This window comes from Carassius gibelio, chromosome B21 (genome assembly GCF_023724105.1).
Source record: "Carassius gibelio isolate Cgi1373 ecotype wild population from Czech Republic chromosome B21, carGib1.2-hapl.c, whole genome shotgun sequence".
Classification (NCBI taxonomy): Eukaryota; Metazoa; Chordata; class Actinopteri; order Cypriniformes; family Cyprinidae; genus Carassius; species Carassius gibelio.
The window spans coordinates 16692632-16709665 of NC_068416.1; the positions used below are offsets into that span (position 1 = coordinate 16692632).

The 17034-nt window shown below is 40.1% G+C and overlaps 1 protein-coding gene across 4 annotated transcripts in view; it reads left to right on the plus strand.

The window, feature by feature from the left end:
- The first annotated feature begins 205 nt into the window (after positions 1-205).
- Positions 206-17034, plus strand: part of LOC127985693 (zinc finger and BTB domain-containing protein 16-A) — a 107633-nt gene continuing 90804 nt past the window's right edge. Inside the window, exons 1-2 of one of the 4 annotated variants that reach the window (XM_052587749.1) lie at positions 206-372; positions 2606-3937. In XM_052587749.1, the coding sequence (XP_052443709.1) occupies positions 2697-3937 (1241 nt within the window). In that variant the 5' untranslated portion in view covers positions 206-372; positions 2606-2696. Of the gene's footprint in view, positions 373-401; positions 551-726; positions 908-2066; positions 2179-2605; positions 3938-17034 lie in introns of those variants that run through there. The other 3 variants (XM_052587750.1, XM_052587752.1, XM_052587751.1) reach the window with 3 other exon arrangements.

Here is a 17034-nt window from a genome sequence, read left to right on the forward strand (position 1 = left end):
TGAAGACCTCCGTGGGAAGTTACCTGGTTGTAGAAGTGGTAGCAAAGGTGATGATGTCTGGAGGTTAATGATTAAAGTCCAAACGCTGTGATAGATAATGTCCCAGACACGCTGGCCTATATTCGACAGCCCCCTAGGTGTCTCACTTTAGCAGTGTTTGTCAGGACTCCGGCGAGGATGTGCGCTGACGTCACCGCCGTGTTGATTTGCTAAGCGGCGAGCAGAGAGGAGTTAGTGTGAGTGTGTGTGTATGTGTGTGTGGGGGAGAGAGAGAGAGAGAGCGAGAGAGAGCGAGCGAGCGGGGACTGTGAACCGCGTTACTATGCCACAGTCCTAATAACCGCACGCTCGGAAGCCAAACGTGCAAGACAGGTGAGTACAGGCGCGCACCTTTAAACCACCCTCAGCTCCTGACAGACCCATCTGTCTGCGTGTGTTTTCAGTTTGGGAAATGTTCACATTAAGAGATGATCCGCGTTGTGTAGGTCAGAGGTGTTTGCGCTCAGCATCACGTCAAGTTACTGGGTTTCTACTGTTGCTTCAAGAGAAGGTGAATTGGGAGAGTGCACCGAAAAAGTACAAGTGTGGCTGTCAGTGTGGTGCAGGCTCGGGGCACCTGATGGATGTGGCTGTTTATGTTCATCTTTACACATGTGGGGATGTTATGTTGACGTAAGCGGCGTGTGTTTTAGTATTCGGGGGACGTGAAGTCTGCTCGCGCACCAGACAGTGACGTGCTTCCATGTGCTTTATTTTCAGCGTGACTGCTTCAAATTGAACACCCGAAGAGTTTAAATATGTCCTAAATGAAAAAAAGTATGTCATAGAACAAACAGATGTCGGGGTTTTGGTGATTATTATTTTGCTTGTCAGGAAGTCTGGTCATTTAATCAGGGCCACCGTGGAGGTGCGTGTCACTGTCTTTCTAAATGAACCGAACTAACATTATATTGTTTTTGTTTTTTAAAGTAAAATGACCTTTGTTTTGATTTTTTTGCTTGTTTTATAACAATTCTGAAATAGCTTATTTTAACGGTAACGCTGTTTTGCTTTTTCGCCCGATGTGTTTGTGTATGTAACACAATAACAAACGGGTTCTTTAACTTCAATTGATTCACGTGTGAACAGTTGAATAATCATGTATTGATCAGTCAAATGATCTCTGACTGGACTTTTCATCTGTCCTTTTTATCATATATGAGGTAGATAACGCTTATCACAGCAGTAGTTGGCTAATACGAATGTACTGATCGTTTCTTGACTTTTGTTTTAAGTTGTACAGTTCGCGTGCGTGAACTGGCGTCATTACTAACGTCTCCTCAGTTAACTGCACTTCAAAGACTACTTATTCATTTCTCACTTGTTACTCGCCTTCCTGTACTTTGTAGAATTTAAACAGCGTGAAATCCCTCGAATATATTTATCTTCTGTCGTCCTTTATCCTTATTTTCTCTTACTTGCGGTCTGAAACGGTATTTACAGTGAAAAAGCCCGTCATTCACCGCTAAGGTCTTAGTGTTGTTTGATGTAAATACTATTTATTTACTAGTCTGCTCTTCTCCCGTGAGGCTTTTGTTGATCAAAAAGATGGGGGGAAATATTAAAGGTTTGAGTAAATCATCCGTTCTTTATCTACTTTATGCACTATTTTAAATATATATGATAATGTTATTAAAGGAAAGGCTGCCTCTCGCTGCTGTTACCAAATATTAGTGGTGGATCGTCCTCTGATTGTCTTCACTTAAAAGTGACGGTGATGTTTTTGTTTTTAATATAGTATGTAGACTGTTGTACAAAGCAGATTTTAAACGTTAAATTATAGCTAGAATTTATTTTATTAAGTAATTAAAATTATTATGAAGGTAAATATTTTACATATAATACAAAAAATCACAGCCATTTAAAATTGTTCATTTAAGAAATGCACTCTTTTGTTAAGATTAAATTAAGTGCATTGATGCTTTATGTTTGCAGTTTTTATCTGATTAAGCAGGAAAAATGACATCATATAATTTACATATGGTTCATGGAAGTGTATTTAGAATAAAAATGGCATGTTGGTGTGTTTTAGGAGCTCTGAGCTTTTTTGTGTCATCTTCTGTTCCAGCTATTCCTGGCAACAGCTTGCCTCACTCTCCATGCTCCGCTCAGTATCCCTGTCTGTGATGAGAATACTGAGTAAGATGCCATTTCATTTCAGGAGGCTGTTGATGGGCTTTGTGAGGCGAGCTTGAACACATAGAAACAAAGGGTTGATTACTGCCGGCCTTTACTAGCATTAGAGCCAAGTTTCTGATGTGGGCCACTTGTCGTTTTGTGTTTTATTTTGTGCATTTTGACGGATTTTTCATTTGTTTGTTTTAAGGGATCATTTGCTAAAAAAGGTTTTTAGCTTTTAAATAATGATAGATTTGTATTTTGTATAGTACAGAGTACATTTGAAGTCTTACATACTGATATTAGTATTAGTTGTTTAAGGGCATCTTTATTTTTTTTTATACTGAAATAATTAGAATGATGGCTTTTAATTTAAGATCAAAGAAAAAAATGAAAAACATTGTGAGTTTGCTGCATCTAACTGTGGGACTCTTTCATCTCTTTCTAGATTGACCTTATCTTGTTTACAAAGATAACTGAACAGACTGCTACGTGGAAAGAAAGACTCATGAGTTGGCCGTGTGGATTTCAGAGACGTTATGGATTTGACTAAAATGGGTATGATCCAGCTCCAAAACCCCAATCACCCCAATGCCCTGCTGCTCAAGGCTAATCAGATGCGCCTGGCCGGCACGCTGTGCGACGTGGTCATCATGGTGGACAGCCAGGAGTTCCACGCTCACCGGACCGTGTTGGCCTGCACCAGTAAGATGTTCGAGATCCTCTTTCACAGGAACAGCCAACATTACACTCTCGACTTTCTCTCACCAAAGACCTTCCAGCAGATTCTGGAGTATGCCTACACTGCCACGCTTCAAGCTAAAGTGGAGGATCTGGATGACCTGCTGTACGCAGCAGAAATCTTAGAAATAGAGTACTTGGAAGAGCAATGCCTGAAGATACTGGAGACCATCCAGTCCTCAGATGAAAATGACATGAATGACGGAGGTGCAGAAGACGACGAGGAGCGCAAGGGACGTCATGGCAGGAACCCGAAAAAGCATTCCGTGGAGGAAGGTGGCGGATACGTGTCAGCTGCCCAGCAAGCACTGATGCTGCCAGGAATGGTGGATCAGAGTCCTTCTGTGTCCACCTCTTTCGGCCTCTCCACCATGAGCCCAACCAAAGCAGCCGTGGACAGCCTGATGAGCATCGGCCAGTCCCTCCTGCAGAGCACCATGCACCCCGGCGCGGGTGCCGAACAGACCCTGCATGGCAACTCCCACCCCATGATGGGAGAGATCAAAACAGAGATGATGCAAGTAGATGAGAGCGGAGAACACGAGAGCCCTAAAGCCATGGAATCCAGTGCCTCCAGCAACGGCGAGCGCAGCGGAGAACATGACAAGAACCGCGATGGGCCTGGCACCCCTACCAGGAGCAGCGTGATCACTAGTGCCCGTGAACTGCACTACGTCAGGGAAGAAGGTGTGGGTGACCAGCAGGCGGAGGTCAACCAGATGGGCCTGGAGGCCATGGCAGGGATGACCGAAAAGCACTTGGCGTCCCTCTATGGCATTCCTCCCAACCACAAGAACGAAGCAATGCTTTCTATGCCTGCCTCTATGGCCTCAACCTTGCACATGTCCCCAGCCTTGGCCATGTCCATGGACTTCAGTGCCTACGGGGGCTTGCTGCCTCAGAGCTTCATCCAGAGGGAGTTCTTCAACAAGCTCGGTGAGTTAGCTGCTGGGATGAAGCCCGACGGCCGCAGCCCGAACGAGCGCTGCAATGTGTGCGGCGCCGAACTGCCTGACAATGAGGCCGTAGAGCAACACAGGTAAGCTCATGTTTTTGTTTTTCAGTTGACATAAATGCATGCTCTTCCAAATAGTTTTTTATTTTTATTATTTTTTTATTTCTTTGGCCTCCCTCTGGCGCAAAGGCAGGTCCCTAATTCAATTAGTTTATTGCGCTCTGTGAAACAAAGGACCGCAAGGTGCCCATTTTTTTAAATTCTTTTGATTAAAGAACTCCGTTGCAGAGAAATGTTAGTGGAAGATGAGTCATGATGGTTAACTGTTGATTGCTTATCTTCTTTCATGCTGGAGGTCAATTTGCTTAACACTCTGCCTGTGGTGGATATGAGAGAGAATGATTGCAGAGCTGATTTACGCGCATATATGTTTTCTCCTTGCTTTCCCCTTATCAAGAAAAATTGCTCTTCAACTGAAATAACTTTTGAAAGGAGTAAGGAAAAATAGGTCAATAAAGTTGCAATAAAAGATCTTGTAATAACTATTGAAATGGCTAAATATATTGCACAAAGAATCATTCATTAAGAATATTAGTGGATTCAGTAAACAGAAAATGCTGTGTATATAAGAAACCAGTAGTTGTTTATAATTTATAATAAATAAATTGTTTTTGCAAAATAATAAATAGGTTTTTTAAAAAAAAGAGTTGTAGGCTTTTGACATGATTAAAAGTGAAAATATTTGTGAATTCTTTTGCTTACTCTAAAATGTAAAATGCTGCAAGTGCAGGCAGCAAGATGAGACATTCCCAGGCTAGTGAAGAAAAAAGATTATTTTTAACTTAGTTCCTTTAAGTGGGCCGTTTGTTTGTCACGGCTTCCAGGCGTTGGGTGCTGATCACTTCCAGGCCTGCGCTGGTGGCTGTCGAGTGGTCCTGGAGAGGCTCTGGCTGAGCCCATTAGCTGCACCTGGAGAGGGGGCAGGCTAATGGGAAGCAGCCCCCCTGACCCCCATGGTGTGGCCAGTGATGAGTAGGCCAGGCTGGGCCCCAGCCAACCGGGACAAGGAGGGCCTTATTAGCTTTATGGGTAGAGCAGACTGTCCAGTCCAGGAAATGAGGGTCTACGTGGAGGACCTGTGCCGACCTCCACAGCATAACCTTTTGGCCACTTGGCTGGCCTCTGGTTCTCATCAGTGTGACTTGTGGGGTGTTGCAAGGAGCTGGGATGAGGCGAGGAAATCCACGCCAGACGTTATCAGCTTTTGAAGCCCGCAGCCACACCCTTGTTGCGGTCGACTAGACAAAGATTGCAGGATTCACATGTTGAACTTATTTGTACAATTACTGTGGAATTGGACAAAACATATTTTATGTTCAAATGAATTCATTTAGTAGACATTTTTATCCAAAGCGATACATGAGCAATTTTTTATAGAGCCAACAATATTCATAGTAAAAAATGTAACCCATAAATGCTTACAGGTTACACGTAAACATTTAACCGTTTCTTTTAGATTCATATTTAATGCATTTAAGAAACAGCCGATGACTCAAATGAGGGGCTGATTGTGTTTATTCTTGTGTCATGAAGCAGGCTGTTCAGTTGCTCTCCAGCGGAGAGAGTTTTGATTGGATAAAAGATAGTTAAAGTGAGCCAGTCGTGCACATCTTGGAGTTATTGCATTGAGATGCAATAAGATTATAAAGCCGCAACTGTATGAAAAGGTGTCTCTTCAAAGAGAAGTTATGTAGGTCCTGCCATTGATTTCACAATACATACAACGTTATTTTGATAGTTGTGAGAGTTTTAGTGCCTGTTGTTTACAGGATTTCAGCAGATCTGCTTTCTGCGGGTTTCTTAATGACAGGCCCAGGATTGAGAATAAACTGGTTTGAGCGTTCGTCCTTAATCTGCTGGAATGCACAACGGTGAAAGTTCATCTGAGGATTCAGTTTCAGTCCAAATATTCATTTGTCTTTGGAAGTGCTCAAGATGGCATTAATAAATCCCTCTTAATTACCTTCATTATTCGCAGAGTGAAAAATGCTCTTTCAATCTTGTAAATTTAAAGGGGTCACATGATGCAATTTCAAGTTTTCCTTTCTCTTTGGAGTGTTACAAGCTGTTCGTGCATAGATAAGATCCCTAAAGTTGCAAAGACTAAAGTCTCAAACTCAAAGAGATATTTTTTTCCTAAACGCCTTGTTTAAATACACCCCCACATGTCTATGTCACAAATGCAGACATGGTTTTATGTTTACACGGCACAATACGCAATGTAAAGCTTAAAAAGACACTACAAGTCATTATAATCAGTAATTATGTCCCCACTGGATACAACCAATGCCTCGTTTGCAATGGGTAATTATTGGTTTTTTCTTTTTTTCTGGAACACGGCAACACAGTATGTTAAGGGGCATAACATTTCCATCACATGCTTGAGGAATTCGTCTAATCACAACACACTGGATTGCTGGCCAATGAGCATACACTTCGCTTTTCAAAAAGATTTTTAAAAAATTAGCTTGGTAAAAATGTACACGTTAGGAGGAGCAACAGTAATGCGGAAAAGAAGTTGTTTTTTATTATAAACCGCATAAACATATTGCATTACATCAAATACACAAAATAATGTTCTTTTTAGCAGCGTCATATGACCCCTTTAAGGTTGATAACAGAATTATTGACAAGCCCTGTTAATTTAAAAGTTGCCTGTGCTTGTGTGAGACCCATATTGTTGTTTGAGTCAGTACATTAAGGGTTCTTAAGATGGGCACGTTTGTCTCTTTAAATTTGCATCATATCTTCAAAAGTATTTATTTCAATGCTTTAAAAAATCTAAAAGATGCATGACAGTGATAATAGAATGTAATTTCAAATCATAAAAATTCAGATGATTTTCCACTCTTTATTGATTATATGCTAGAGATATCGATGTACTTTTCTTTCTTTAGAAGTTAAAGTGATCTTCTTCTTTTAATAAAAGGAATGACAGTGTCATATTTGCCATAAGGTTCAGTTCCTTTTTAAAGGTTTTTTCATCACCGCTCCTGACAGCTCACAGCAGACGGGGCGGCAGCTCTTGTTACTAATTACAGATTATTTTGCAACATCTTGTGCCAGGGTCACAGCCATCTCGAGCATTCTCTGTGAAAAATATTTCTGTTTGAGAGTTCATAGGGCACACAGGTCAAGTTAACCGTCTGTAATTATTCCCAGATTGGGCATGAGCCATTTCTGCGTGTGGATGTGTGCGAACGCATTAGTAAGTGTTTGCTTCCTGCATAAATTTAGCTTGCTGCATTCATTCCCCATTGCCCTGGGTTATGTCATAAAGCTCTGAATGATGTGTGCATCGCTTCCAAAACCATGTGAGTGTCAAGACTATCCTATTAACTAGACCACTGGAGTAATCTTGTAATATCTAGGGTAGATGTATGTCTGAGGGTTGCCTAAATGATAGAGTTTATTTGTTTTTCAATCACCCAGAGTTCCCTACTGGAGCTAAATCGAGGTACCGTAACAGCCTTGTTTTTTTTTGTTTTTTTTGACAAACTGAAGGAATTTTTTTTTTTTCGCCAAGAAAAACAATTTGTGGCCCTTTGACTCATGGAAAATGATTACAGAAATATTTCAGCAACCTGGCGAAGAAACTAATAAACATGCACAGCACTGAAATTGAGGGAGGAAAAAAAGACACTGCATTTAATCCAAACTCTAAAAGTCATTTTTGGAAAAGGTATCGAGTTGATCGACAGATCTTTTTTTTTTTTTTTAAGCAATGTTTTTTAGGTTGTTCTTTGTGGCAGACAGATTGAAGAAAGTTAAGCGTTATTAAGTTAGCATAGGTAGTGCTAACTGTAGAGCTAGCTACAGTGTTTAAATAGGAGGCAAGGCCTTATCTGTTCATATCAGAGACAGCGATAACCCTGTGCTCTCCTTTCCACTATACTAAGAGCAGATGTGGATGATAAGTCCTCATGGTGCTGCAGAATGAGATAACACAAGGCTGCAGTGAGGTGAGAGGCACCTCACAACTTTCCTTGTATGCTCACAAGTGCAGCTGAATCTTACCACAGCGCTGTAACGCCCCTGTAACGGCTGTCCCCTTGATTTGTGACACACAACATGAACTTTGGGTTCAGTATGTGTTACCAGTGAGCTGCTATAATATGGTGTGTTTTATTGTTCACCCCATGAAATGTAGTAAAAAAAAATTTTTTTTGATGTTATCAAAGTCTCTTTATTCTTTCTCTTTTGCATGATTTACTTCTAAAGATTTTTTGAGATGTTTTGTCTTTTTCTGGTCCATACAAAGGCAGTGGTCATCAAAATGGTTTGTTTACCAACATTTTTCAAGATATATTTTTCACGATGTCTATCTGGGTGAACTGTCCTTCTTAGATGATTAAAACCACTTGCCAGGGGAGTTTACCTATACAGGAAATACACATACAAGTAGAACTCCTATTTATGAGTGAAACAAGTTTTCCAAGATATATTTCAAATTGTTAATAAAACCTGACAAATTTCTTTTTTTTTAGTTAAACAATGTATTTCTAAATCTGCAAACAATCTGCATACAGTACATTTACTCGATTAAAACAAACAGTTTTTTTGATGGGGGGGGATTTGGGTGCATTATAAACTTTCAGTTATATGTCGTATTTTTATCCCAAAACAGGGTTATATATGGTGGATATACTGTATATGTCACATGCATAATGCCCAGGCATAATGTCCTGGAAAGTAAAAACCCAGGAAATTACTTTTGAACTTGGACAGTTTATCCATTTAGGTCACTTTAAAAGTGAAACGTCCTCTGTGCCAGCTGATTTGATAGTGTGGTGTTTAACTCTAAAGCCTTATGGTAATTAAGAATGATTGCAATTAAGCCAAAGAGACTTCAAACAAGTGGACCCTTCACTTTGTCAAGTTAGCCAATTAAGTTTCTGAAACTCCTCATGGCTGCTTTGAAAATGGAAATAATGCCTCCCAAAAATGATTTTGACCTTTTCAATACATTTCTGGGACAAGAAATTTTGTCTTGTGAAAGTTGGGATTCTCATGTCTAGTTGTCTAAAAATCTGAAATGGCCTGTTTAATGTTCGAGATGAGTTTTGTTAGTGTTTTGAGGATGAAATTGAGTCATTGCCTAATTAAAGCTACTCTCTTTCTCCAAATATTCTGTGATAAGGAAGACCGCTTCTAGAAAGAGGCAATCATAGCTTTTCAACCAAGTAGTGTAAATTAATTCACAGGTTTCCATAGCCAATTTTAGTTTATAGTTGCATAATTTTACAGAATATGCCGTCACAAACATTTAATTTTTTTATTTAGTGATAAGAAAACCAGATTTATTTAATGCCAGTGAAATATTTTTTTCAGTGCTTTTTCTTTCAGATTCTAGTATTTGTCTATGCAGCACACATACGGCAGCAGCTGGCAGGCACCCAATTATGGACAGGCTTTAAAAGCCTCGCTTGAACTGTAAAGATTTACACCACCACCCCTCTGATCTGGAATCTGCCTTCTGTCCTCACTGTCAAGACAAGAGATGTATCGATTAAAGACTTAACACTAGGTTGCATCATGTGTATTGGACTTGCGCACCTTGACTGCAGCTCTGTATCTTCAGAGCCTCGCTGACGAAAACAAGTTTGTTGATTCGTGTATCAGAGCAGTCCATTAGTTGAATTTTGCCACCTAACTCCTATTTGATTCGCTTCTGTCTACTCATATCTAAGGCATCACTTGCACAGGGTTTGGGTTCGGCACTCACATGTAGAAAATAAGAGACTTTTTGATTCGCACATGAATAAGGAATAAAAGTAAAGGCAGCGCTGCCCCATATTATTAAAGCGATAGGCATCTGACATGCCCAGTAAAAAGACAGGACGGTTGCTCACAGGGCTTTTTTCACTAAGGGTGCTTTTCACTGGCCGCTTTCTTATCTGGTTTCTGCAACTGGAGATGGAAGGATTACAGACAGAGCAGGGCGCTGCAAGCCCACTGCGGTGCCAGGTGGCACACTAACCGTCTGCGAAAATATCTGAAGCCATTCTGTTCAGCCGCACATGTTGATGTGCGTATACGTGCATCGAAATCAGATTTAAACAGTTGCCGTGGCGATGTAGATGAAGCGAAAGCAGGCTGGTCGCGATAAGAGGCTGGTGTTTCATAGAAGGTGGGCTTGTCTTTTTTGCCCTGTCCTGGTCTTGTCTCACTTGTGCGACTGATCTGAAATCAGATTTGCTGCTGGTCTGAATCAGTTCATTTGGTTGAATTTGATGGGAAAATGCTATAGTTGCTGTACTGCCACTTTACAGAAAATGAAGGATTTTATGGCCTTGTAACTTCTGGTTCTTTCCATTTCCCCTATAAAATGATCTCTATCATTTAGTAACTATTTGACCTTTTATATTCGTTTTCACTGTATTTGTCGGGAGAGGAAATTTCACCCCAAAATTAAAATTCTGTCATCACTTACTCACCGTCAAGTTGTTTCAAATCTAAACAACATTCTTTCCATGGTTGAATACAAAAGGTGTTTTTTGGCTACTGTCAACTGTTTGCTTACCAACATTTTTCAAAATATCTTCTTTTGGGCTCAACAGAAGAAAAAAACTCATACAGGTTTGGAACAACTTGAGGATGAGTAAATTATGTAATTTTCATTTTTGGGCAGACTATACCTTTAATAGTATTTTAAATATAACTAAAATATACATTACACTTCTTGTATCCTCGAAGAAAAGTCAACATCCAGGTTTGTTTCAGCCACGTTATATACCACAGGTTTCTCTTTTCAGTAAATACAGTGTTTTAATCCCATCAATATCCCATTAGCATCTGGTTTCTGGCTCCCGCGACATGAAAGAAGACGTGTCGGTTCCCCCTTGCTAGTTCTAAGGCGCTGCCGAGCTCTGCCTACAATAAAGGTCTGGAGCAAAGGGCCAAGCCAAGCGTGCACGAGGGCTGTGTGAATGCACTGCTGGGGCTCCGGAATCCCCTGGAAGTATCAAATCAGAACCTTCCTCGGGCTTCCACCGAGAGGGGCTCTAATTAGCTCCTTTGTTGCCTGTTGAATGGGGTGCCAGAGATTGGCAAGGGGCCCCCGATAGAGTGATACAAGTGCGCTACAGAGGGGGTCATAAAATACCCATCACATTAGATCTGTGTGATGTCGGACCAGGTAGGAAGCAGCAAAGCTTCATGTTGGAGGATTTTTTTTATGGGAAAATCCTGGGCTTGAATGCCAAGCATGGTAGTTCTTAGTTGCTTAACTGCTCAGAGGTAAATCAATAAAGGTTCAAATGATAATGAAGCTAATTTAAAATTTTTTCCCTTTTTTTCCGCATAGTGAACTGTAAGAAATTCCACCAGCAGCTTAATTTCAGTTGCTGCAAATCAGTTGTTTTACAGTTAGTAAAAGTATACTTTAAACTTGTATAGCTTAGTTGAAGTTATTATACAAAAGGTCTATTATTAAACCATGTAGTGCCGTGTTTCCACCGAAATTACCCAGAACAATTTAATATTTATTAACCCCCCAAGACCTGTTGTGTTCTGCATTTCCACCGTGGTCTAAAGTACCGTGAAGATACCGTGAAATAGTCTGGTGATGTAGGTCTGCACACATTTCTCAATACAATATATGCAAATTTCGTACTTGCACAAAACACATTTTTAAATAGGCGATGTTTTTAGAAATAAGCAGCATATTTGAGTTTTAAACAACTACATTCTCACCTGAAATACTTTTAAAAGTACATTTCATGACACGATAATGGTAATATTTAGAAAATTGTCTGAATAAATGGTGGTTGAAATCCCAGTGCTGCGTGAACTCAACCAATCAGCATGATCAGTGCCCAAGTCCTGCCTCGGAAAGTTCCAGACCTTTGAAAAAGTGCCACCTCGCCAGCAGGGACTTCATGATGAACAATTTTTCACTTATTTAGATCCTGGTTCCTGTGGTCAAAACACACAGAGTACCGGTCCCTAGTTCCTGGGTAAAGTTCCAGTTGTGTAAACGCGGGATAGCTGTCTGTTGATCATTGTGGTGAATTCATGTGACCAAATTGAACCCAGTGTGAAATCAGTGCAATCTTTCTCCTTCATGCAGGATTCCTTCCAATTGAAATAAATGGATATTCTGGTCTGGATTGTGGATTTTCATTAATACAGTCACTCTTAGAAAAGATGTGTTAAAAATGACACAACCAGTGTTCAATTTTAACACATTAATGGGTTAGTTCTGGGATGTTTTTTATGTACATTTTTACTCATTCATTGTGTTGATGATTTTAACACCGTAAATGTCTCAGAAAGGTTATTACAAAGATGTGTAAACGTATAATTTAGCACAGCATGTGCTATCCTTTAGTACATAAATTGGTAAAAAAAAAAAACACATGAAATTCTAAACAAAATGTTGATGGAAAAAAATTGTTGGTTGTTTAGCTTATTGTCAAAATATTTAATTATATATTTAATATTTATATTTTTTATTTAATTACATTGATAGAACTGCAGAATATATGTATATATTTAAGCATTCAAACAGGAACTGTCCTACACGGAACAAAAGTTATTTTCATCTCATTAAGTAACATGACACAACCCCACCTTCATAATCATTTCATTTTCTTCCCAACTTTACTGGCTTGATGTACACTGGTGGCCAAATGTATTTTGAAAGAAGTCTCTTTGATGCTCTAAAAACATTTCTTATTATCAATGTCTGCACTCCTCCATCTTTTCCACAGCACAGAAGTAAAAGTCATTATCAAAATAGCCTTTTACAAGCCAACACAATGTCTTTGTCCTTCTTTGGGAATAAATGAACTTCTCCGAAGACTGGATCCTGCTCAGAACCTTTACTCAGTCCTCCAGTGGAGATCCTGGGTTACAACACTATATTAAAACCGAAAGAGAGGAGAAAATTCCACATAAGTGTCAAATTATTTTTAAACTACATTTTGAAACCTTTTAAACCTTTTTTACTCTAACATAAGAGATATCAGTAAGCAGCAGCTTGTCAATAACATATACAAACATTTCAGCTAAACTGTAAACTAAATTATGCCAGATTTAATTGTAATACTTTCACATCCTAAATTCTGTCCAAAAAATGCTTATCTACAGAGAGAAACACTCCAAATGAGGATTTAGCCTTGAGCTTGTCTGCAATGAAGGGTTAACCGTTTGAGGCAAAAACTCAAAATTGAAAAACGTGAAATTTTGCAAGCTAAATTCAGTCATTTGTAAGTGCCTTCACTATCGGATATTTTGTGTGGTAAGATTGTCGATTTGAAATCAGTTTTCAGCACGTTTTTGCAGTAAAGTTATGTTAATAACTTTCACACGACTAATGTGCTTCAGCTAATGTTATACTTGACTGCGTTTTGCCCACAACATTACGCTGTGCCAGCAAGTTTAAAACCGTGTTAAGCACATTGGTCTACACATTGTGTTAAATGCTGTGTGTAAATTCACAAGTTGTGCAGATTTTTTGTAACTGCGCATAAATATGTTTAAAAGAGTAAATAAGTAAATGTGTAAATATGTTATTCTTTTCTAGACATTTTTATTTAATCTTGACACAGAATGTTTAAATTAGACCGTTACACAGTGTTTTTTGTTCTACACATCCTTCTTAAAGTAAATGTGACCAGTCACCAGAACTTAAGACGCAGGTTTAGAAGTTCCAGTACACCACATTAAAATGCTTATTATTTAGTGAATTTTTCATAGTGCCAGCGCCCTTTCAGTGTGTTCTGTCTTTCAGCCCCCATCTCTTTTCTTACACTCTCTGACTTCCTCTCTTTCTCCCCCTTTTTGTGAGGGGTGGAAATCGAGTTAGTTTAGACATGGCCTAAAGAAGCCTGCCTCTCTTTCTCCTCCATTATCTCCTGCTGGAGGCATTTGAGAGATACGGGATGGCAACTCTCAGTGAATATAGAAAGCTAACCAGCACGTTATAAGCCATGTTGTAATCCAGGGGGATCAGTTGGATAAATGGTAGAATAAAGCTCAAACCATAATTGATTTATGTATTTGCTGACTGAAGACGCCTGCAGTGATCACTAGCAGGACAGGATGAATGATTAATGGCTTGGCCTTAAGAGAGCTTGTCTGGGCGAGAGGCCGTGCCCTGCACTTACATTACCAAATACATCTGAGCTCTAATTCAATATAACAGAGATTATTTCACTAAGCGCACTACCTTCATTTAGCCTCAGATTGAGCGATGGCCGTCAGTAAATTGCCATTGTTTGGCATGCATTGTGACTGCCGGGCTTTCTGAGTCTGAAAACGTTTTATAAAACTAAAATGGCCCTGTAACGTTTTAATTACCTCAGTGTCTGTTTCTCATGCCACGAACAGCCAATATTGTCAGTGACACGCACTTCATCTCTTTCCCCATCTGCTCGAGACAGACATGAAACCGTAATGTTTTTTTTTGTTTTTTTTTTGCAGATGAATTGATATAGTTTTCTACCCTGTGTCTCTCAGACTATTTTTGACCTGTCACCAAAATTGCACTTGAGTTTTATTGGCGCGTTACACAGAGAGCTTTCTCTCCCTTTAGTTCAGGCTGAAGTGTTTTTGTGTTCCCTCACTGTCTGGGAGTCCAAAAGCCATTCCATTTACTGGACTGATCACCAGGGCTGCCCACTGTGACACGTCATGACTCACACGGCATCATTTCTGCTGTTTGTGTCCGTGGCAGAAGGAAACTGATGATGCTGTCAGGACGTGCTGTACACCATTAAGCATAGAGCAGAATGGAGGCTTCTCCCCTACATGAGCCACCACGGTCTCGCCCAGCAATTTTACACCCCGTGCTCTTTGGTTGACCTTCCTGTGAAAGAAAAGTCACATTGATCCTGTCTTTGGGGTTGGTGGCGGTGACTTTTTAAGAGCCAATTCTACATTGTCTAATGCATTTTGGGATTTTTAGGCATTTCAGTGTGCAAGTATCAATCTGGTTAGTTCGCTGTATGCACCCCGGTCACAATAAACATCATTCATCTGGTCTCTTCCTGTCTAAGTGGGCCTAAGTTTTTGGACAGAATAAGGACCAAACAAGAAGACTTTTTCCTGCTAGTCATCAAGTCTGGCTTTTGTGCAACTAGAGAAGAGCTGGAGTCCTCAACAGGTGTTGGTGTCCTTATCAGCCCATCAAGCCTTATCTCAGAGGTTCAGCTTCCTGCATCCTCACGCATGCATCAGAATAACTTGGCCTCTGACCTCATTCCACACTTGCACCTTGTTCCTCATCAAGCCTGAGCTGGGTTTCTCCATCAAGGTCTGTCCTCCTATTCTTACACATAAGACATCTGCGGTGCAAGTTCTCAAGATGTGGGTTTTCGTGTTACGCTGTGGAAAAGAAGCGTTTGGTGCACTTACATCAGCAAGTGCACCTTTAGAGAATGAAGAAACGGAGGTTCGTTGGGAGTATGACTGGGTTGGTGAGATAAAAGGCTGTCTTATAGAATATAGAGTGCTCGGTCGAGAAGTTTGACTGTGCTATTTTAAATCCTGACTTGGGTGTAGTGGGGTCTCGGAGCCATGAGAGCTTCCATTGTGAAAGGTTAGTCTGTTACAGTAGAGTGGATGCAGGGGTCTTGCCACAGACAAAGGCGGGGTCAAACAGGCCCCCATTATTTACAGTAGTCCCTTTCATTGGCCAAGTGAAACAGGAGCCTCCAGGGGCCTCATGGGAAGAGCAGTGTTTTTGCTCAGTCAGGCCTTCCATAAGGTCAAAGAGCATCGTGGGTGGGGTTAGCTGATTCCAGGCCTGCATAGACGGTCTTTTATTGATCAGCTAAGAATCTGTCACACAGGCACAGTTTTTAAAAAAAACAACAACGGCAATACCACATTGCTATGGTGGGACCAGAATGTGATTTAAGAAGAGGAGAACGTATTCTGCTTTACATTGGATGACTTCATTCCAAATTTCTATTCTATATTTTTTATCTTTATTTTAATCTTTTACATTTCTATTTTAGTGTAATTTTTTGATTATTATTATTATTATTATAACTTTATTTTAATAAATATTACATTTTAAATAAACTTTTATTGGTATTATTATTATTGTTAAAAAAAAATATTTTTAGATATTTTACTTGTTAAAATTAGTTTATTCATTTATCCCGTTTCTGCAGCTTAGTGTGACTGGCCGTTGCTTGGGAAAATTAGTCTCAATTGGACCACAATGTCTGCAAAAATGCAGCTCCACATATGGTTTTATATTGTTTTGTGTCACGCTCTTGAAAAAACAGACCCCGTTTTGTAATATTATATGCCATCTTGTTGGATTCAATACCCAAAGCGTTCTGAAACCAGTAGTATTTGTTTTCTTTCATTAAGTAAGGGAAAGTAGCCCAGCCAGCTCCTGGCTCCACTCAGCTTTATGGAGAGAAAAAAGCACCATCTGCCAGTTGAATCCCACATAATCTTGGTGTAATCTTGACTTAAATGCTAAGAATGAGAGTGAGAGTGTTCAAAGAAAGAGCCCTACATACAATACGCATAACAGAACAGTCTGCCGGAACAGATTTTATTATTTTTAGGCACACAATACGGACAGGGTCAGAGTTCATGGGGCAGAGGTCTGCATGCGGGAGGTAGGAATGGGAGGGTCTCAGGGGTCCAGTGTTGACCCCAACCTTTCGGACCATTGTCCCGAAGAGCACAACGGATGGTCATCCTCCAGTTTGGCCAACCTCAAGCTGAGTTTGACAGAGGCTTTGAATTTGGTTGACAGAACAGTGAACAATCAAACGCTGAAAGAGCTTTTTGTTCAAACTCAGAAAGAATGCTAATAAAAGCCAAACCTTTTATTTTGAAAAAAGCAATTTGGTTGAAGCTAAATCTTCTCTTTAAAAAATGTTTATTTAAATAAGACATAAGTATAAATTAGCATACATTTTACAGACCCTTTCCCTTCTCTCATGATTGTATGGCACTATCTGTCTGACCTGTTTTCTTAGTTGCAGTGTTCTTCCGACTGCATAGAGACCCAATCACCTGCAATAGGAGCACATCACTCTCCATTCCCCTTTACAGAGTTCGCTTCAGTCAGGCGGGCTGAAATAGAGTTGTGATGTGGAAATGCTGATGTGTGAGTGTGTAGTGGCCACAAACTCCTCTCCCCCTCT